Source organism: Alosa sapidissima, chromosome 24 (genome assembly GCF_018492685.1).
Source record: "Alosa sapidissima isolate fAloSap1 chromosome 24, fAloSap1.pri, whole genome shotgun sequence".
NCBI lineage: Eukaryota > Metazoa > Chordata > Actinopteri > Clupeiformes > Clupeidae > Alosa > Alosa sapidissima.
Window position 1 is genome coordinate 21572685 of NC_055980.1, and position 6423 is coordinate 21579107.

At 43.0% G+C, this 6423-nt stretch overlaps 1 protein-coding gene across 5 annotated transcripts in view; it reads left to right on the forward strand.

The window, feature by feature from the left end:
- Positions 1–3352, forward strand: part of arhgap27 (Rho GTPase activating protein 27) — a 42059-nt gene extending 38707 nt beyond the window's left edge. For all 5 annotated transcript variants that reach the window (XM_042083456.1, XM_042083460.1, XM_042083458.1 and 2 more), the window contains 2 exons: positions 877–982; positions 1755–3352. In XM_042083456.1, coding sequence (XP_041939390.1) covers positions 877–982; positions 1755–1932 — 284 coding nt within the window. In that variant the 3' untranslated portion in view covers positions 1933–3352. The remainder of the gene's footprint in view (positions 1–876; positions 983–1754) is intronic.
- The last annotated feature ends 3071 nt before the right edge of the window (positions 3353–6423 follow it).

Consider the following 6423-nt stretch of genomic DNA (forward strand, 5'->3'; position numbering starts at 1 on the left):
TGCTGTAGGGTTTTTTTAAAATGGATGATTGTTGTAGCAAGCAGTCACATGTTTGAGCTTCCCTAGTTTCCCACTTAGCTCTCTCTAAATGGTCCCTTTGATCTCTATCTCATGTTGTGCTAAATGTGAAGTGCAAATAGTAAACCTGGTATCTCTGGTATCACTAAATCTACCTGTTATCTGGTAGAATCAGTGTTTTGTGTACGTGATTGCTGCCCATTGGATGCATTGTTTATTCATCAAAAATTAGACACAAATATAATGGAAGTAACATATTCACAATAGACCGTTTGGTCCGGACCCAAGTTTGTTTGGGACCGATGGTTTGGTGGTTTTTGCCAATGTGAACGCAGTCTACCAAACCTGGGGGTGGACCCGGGTCCGCTAGAAAACAGTGGTCTGGGGCATACTCTGTAAAAAATATGCAGTTTGAATGCTATCTGTTCCAAAACCAGGAAATAAACTGCCGTTTTTGCAACGTTGCCAAGCAATATTGGTAAAAAGAAGCTAGTGTTTGTCACATAAACAGACCTGGGTCCGCAAACAAAAATGTAATGTGAACAGAGACCAGCTGGGTCAGAGCTAGGGGGGCGTAATCACACTCGGGTACGGTCCAGTTAAACGGACCGAGTGTGAAGGCAACCTTAATGTCCTCCATTTTTTGTCCACTTGTTCGATCCTAGTCTGTTTTTCCTTCCTTGGTTTTGTTACAAACACTCATGAGAGTCATTGAGGTGGATGCATGCATGTGTAAGGAACAACTTGGCTACTGAGAGTTGATGTTCAGTGTCTTCACTCTTGAGTGTGTGTGTGTGTGTGTGTGTGTGTGTGTGTGTGTGTGTGTGTGTTCCGTGTCTTCACTCTTGTTTTCTGCAGAGATCCAAGACTACCATGAGAAAGTGTCGTACATGTGTGAGCTGGTCAGATCCCTCCCCGCTGCCAACCACGATACCATGGAAATCCTTTTTAGGCATTTACGCAAGTACGCACCTCTGATTATAACAATGCTAGTATTTAAAACCCCTCTGATTATAACCATGCTAGTATTTAAAACCCCTCTGATCATGACCATGCTAGTATTTAAAACGCCTCTGATCATGACCATGCTAGTATTTAAAACCCCTCTGATTATAACCATGCTAGTATTTAAAACCCCTCTGATCATGACCATATTTAAAACCCCTCTGATCATGACCATGCTAGTATTTAAAACATCTCTGATCATACTCAAGTTGTTACCAAAGCTGAAGAGTCTCTTTCTTCTATGGAGATTCTATTATGGGCAGCCGTGGCCCACTGGTTAGCACTCTGGACTTGTAACCAGAGGGCTGCCGGTTCGAGCCCCGACCAGTGGGCCGCGGCTGAAGTGCCCTTGAGCAAGGCACCTAACCCCTCACTGCTCCCCGAGCGCCGCCGTTGTAGCAGGCAGCTCACTGCGCCGGGATTAGTGTGTGCTTCACCTCACTGTGTGCTGTTTGTGTTTCACTAATTCACCGATTGGGTTAAATGCAGAGACCAAATTTCCCTCACGGGATCAAAAAAGTATATATACTTATACTTATGTATTCTCTGCATTGTGATAATGATTTTTGGCCCATTTTTCACTCTTCTCACTTCTCACTTTTGTATGTCTATGTCTCTATTCTTGTCGATGTCTCTCAATATTTCTTTCTTTATTTCTTTTCTGTTTCTGTCTCTCCCTCTTTCCTCCTCCCCCCCCCTCCTCTCTCTCTCTCTCTCTCTCTCTCTCTCAGGGTGATCGAGCACGGAGAGGAGAACCGCATGTCGGTGCAGAATGTGGCCATCGTTTTCGGGCCCACGCTCCTCAAACCAGAGATGGAGTCGGCCAACATCACTATGTTCATGGTGTTCCAGAACCAGATCGTCGAGTTTGTCCTCAACGAGTTCGAAACCCTCTTCTACTCAGGATGACCCCATCACCACCACCCAATCCCCCTTCCTCACCCTTCACCTTACCGTATTCGCTCAGCTATGTGTATAACACCCACCAATCACTCACACAGCGTAAACAACACAAATAGCACACCATTGCATTGTGGTTAGCCAGAAGGAAGGCAGGGCTATAGACCCTTTCAACAATAAAAACAAAAACAATGCTTGAACGTTCTATTTGGGCCCCAATCTACTTCCTCTGCATTAAGATAACATATGGAATGTTCAAAAGGAAGCCTTGTGGGGCCAACTATGATGCTGATAATGGAACTCTCTTGAAAGGGTCCATAGCTACGAACTCTGAGTTCTTTCTAAGAATGCCATTCTCAGCCCCTTTTATTTATTTTTAAACTAAGCACACACATGTTTCAGGCGTGGCTCAAGCCGTGTTGAAAACTAGAAATAGGACCAACGCCTATTTTTCACACGACACGCGAGCGTGTTGAAAGCGGTTCCATTCAAAAGTGACGGTTAACAGATGTTTTAATACATACTGCTGACTGGTCACAGCAGCGGCGCATCAGAAGCAATACACACACCGCGTTTGGGTCTGAATGAGGCCTAATGTGAAGAGATTTTGGGCAGGGGCACTATTGCTTACAAAAGCATTCAGCTATCTACATCAGTCATCCACAATCCGTCAGTAAGAGAGTTTACATTCAGTTTGTCAATAGGGAACTCCACTGAGAACATTAAACATCATAGCAAAAGTCAAAGGTCATATGATACGAATGTCAGAACAAATTTCTCACAATGACGTGCACATGTTGTCCATTCAGGCAGTTGATGTGTTTGTGTTTGTGTTTGTCTTGTAGCTAACTTGACTTAATAGCCCCATCCGGCTATTGGTTCCTTTCAGCAGTTCCAGTTGTTTAGTGATCTGTGTCCAACATTGTTGACCCATTCATAGTTAATAGACTTCATCTGGATCACAGATAGTCCATTGCATCTGCCAATAATTTAGGAACATGTTATTTATGTGTTAGATGGTTTTTAAAATTGCCTTCCCGAAGAATGTGTTTTTACTGTAACATAGAGGTGTACAGAGTGAGCTGCTACTACCATAGCCTTGCCAGTAATGGCAAACGCCACAGGCACAGTTATTCGGTCGCCATTTTAAGCCACCATTTTCTTTTTTTACATGGAGGCACAAGATTTTAGAGCCGTAACAAACTGCTGCATTCTGCTATGCGGTGAGACCAGAATATAGATTTATAAAGAAGAGAAACTATGAATATAGCTGTTATTTGTAAGCATTAATATTATGTAAAGACATTCCAGTTAGGAGTTAATGAAAAGATTTGCCACTGTAAATATATATAGTAGAATGGCATATTTATGCTGTAAAATACTCAGAAGAGCAAGTTATTTGCTTAAATAAAAACTGGTTTACACATCATACTGTTGTTATCCTTTTTGTTATCATCCAGAGAAAATCACCTGAAATGTTGAATAGCAAGGCACAGAAAATCCTAATCATTAGATTAGATTCAACGTCATTGTCATTGTGCAGAGTACGAGTACAGAGACAACGAAATGCAGTTTGTGTCTAACCAGAAGTGCAAAAAAAAGCATAAAAAGTGCAATGCCATATACAAAGTAGGTGGTGCATAGACAGGACAAAAGATATAGTGCAGTGTAGACAGTACAGTTGTTTTCAGAAGGTGGTTTATACAGTAGTATAAATTCAATATAACAATATGTGATATATTATGTATGAACAACATGTACAGACATGTGCAATGTAGTGGCAGTACCATTATAGTAGTAGTAAAAACAATATGCAGTGTATCAACAGAATATATTACAGAAAAACTGAATATGGATATTTAGAATGAACCATATAATCAGATATGTACAGTACAGCTATGTGCAGTGTGGTAACAGTACCATTGTAGTGCAGAGACAGTAGCATTGTAATAGCATTAAGAATAGGCACAGGCAAGGAGGCATCAGGCGGAGGCGGGATGGGAGCTTAGTTCGCTGGATGTCACCGGGATGCAGAGCTAGAGTTTAGTAGGGTGACAGCCACAGGAAAGAAGCTTCCTCTGAACCTGCTGGTTCGGGTGTGGAGAGACCTATAACGACTCCCGGAGGCAAGTGGGGTTGTCCGTCAGACAGACAGTCTCCATATGTTTATTGTTGGAAATGAACTATAGAATGTAGCAGCTGTCTAACATGTCAATGCATTAAGGTTATGTTGGTTTTGGTTATTAGTGCTATGAAACTGAAAGTTCAAGGGCTATTATCAAGCAGATCTGGACTGTTTTATTTGTTCCAAATGTTATAATCTTCTTTGTACAGTCTATGGTTATGATACTGTAGTTATGGTACAGTAGATGGTGACTCAGACTAGGCATTTAATACTTTTTATTAATTGAGACATTTATTAATTGAGCAGAAGCTTTTATCTAAAGTGACTTACGGATTCTAGTAGCCTACTAGTCAACGTGTAGTCGAAGGAGAAAGTGGTGGAAGGAGGGAAAGAAAGTGAAGCGCATGTTGGGTGCAGGGTTGATGGACATCCCAAATAAATTCGTAAAGTTTACGTAAAAATAAGCTTGATAATAAACAAGTAAAATATGCTTGATAATGTGGCAGGGAAGAGGTGAAGAGAATTTGTTGCATCGACTACGCCACCTAGGGGACGGGAGGCCGGCCTCCAGGACAAGGAACTAAACTAGATTAACCCCTGAGGGTAATTAGAGCACACAGGTTCGTAAAACCCAAGGAGCCGGAGACATGCGTTGCATCAACGATATTTATTCCAACAAGACACATTAATTATTACAGTTGCACAGTAAAACATGACCATACAATTGACACTCTGACGGAGAGGTCCCACCGACACAGTGACCAGGGGGCTGCTACATAAGCACTGTAGCTATGGGGTTGACTAGCACCTTGCTATTGGGCGAGTGACCTGGTCTCAGGGGAGGGGTAACTAGAGCAGGGGAGATGCTTACCACAGCGAGCCGACTACTGCAGGACAGAGGGGAGGGGGTCCAGAAAATACACCATGCGTGAGAGAAACACTGCAATCCAAGCGAAAGACACCTCAATGTGCACACAGCAAGGGAAAGTGAAGGCCTCCACCAAGAACTCAGTCCTCCGCTCACGTGGGCCACACTGCTCCTGTCTGACAGAGGGGAAGAGGAGACACAAGCACTGATTAAAAAAAGAGTGGTTGATCTTACAAGCCAGGTATGCTAGCAATACTACAAATGGCTACTTATCTTAAGCAGGTTTGGTGCTCCAGCTCCGCACGGATCAATGGTCAAATGGGACAGCCACCCTGGTCACAGCATTGGGATTGTAAACCGGCATGCATACACACCCACGCACATATACACCAACATGCACAGCAAGCAGGGTAGCCACACAGACAGACTGGGGGTTATCCCAAGCCGGGGAAGAACAGCAATCCTGGTCACAGCATTGGGATTATAAACCAGCATGCATACACACCCACACACACACACACACACACACACACAAACATGCACAACAAGCAGAGTAGCAACACAGGCAGAACGGGGTTTATCCCACAACCAACAAATAAAAGTACAAAGTGCATGCAGGTTAGGCCAGAGAAACGGCGACACAGCACTGCATAGCCCAAGCATGCATTGGAACAAACAGAACAAAAGCCCTAGCACCAGCCAGAGCCAGTGGCTAGAAAGATCAGACTAAACAAATATCCTAATAATTGGACATGACATTACTTAAAGGAGACAAAGCAGCAGTCTCTTAGGACGTGGGAACAGCCACTTCCTTAAATACCAATCCAGGGCACGCCCCCCTAATCAATAACCTGTCAGTCAAAATGACTCAAGGGGAAACCCATTTCACCACAATCATAAACAAACAAGCTTAATTGGCCTATCACTGAAATAACGACCAAAGGGGTAATACCAAATAGCCTACTATCCATCGATTATCACCTTAGGCTACGCCCATACATGGATTCGCCGCCACTGATAGGCCCACACTTTTCTATTGCAAGCAGCGTATCGAAAGCACACATGCTATTCGTCATCATTGTCTGGCAACTGTCATAAGATAGCCTACCACTAGCTTCCAAGGAGCTTCTGTTCTGACCTGTGGTTAAACTCTTTCACGATTAATCGCTAATGATTTTACGAGGCAAACAACACGCAAACCATCCCCGAATAAGATTTTGAATTACAAACTAACATCCATTATAATTACTTTGGTTTCAGATTGTATTCGGCACAGTAGGTAGATAAGCACATAGGCTTACACAGCAACTCGTCAAAATAAACAATTATTTTGAGTTTAAATTCAATTATTTAAATTCCCAATTGATTCTACATTAATTAATGTTATTCATTCATTTAAGCTATCCTACTGTATTACTCAGGGCGAACGCACTGACGTTCCAAAAACTGTGCAGCGCGGGGAAGCCCGTGAGGGATAGCCTACGCCTCACCTGTCTGCGAAAGGTGC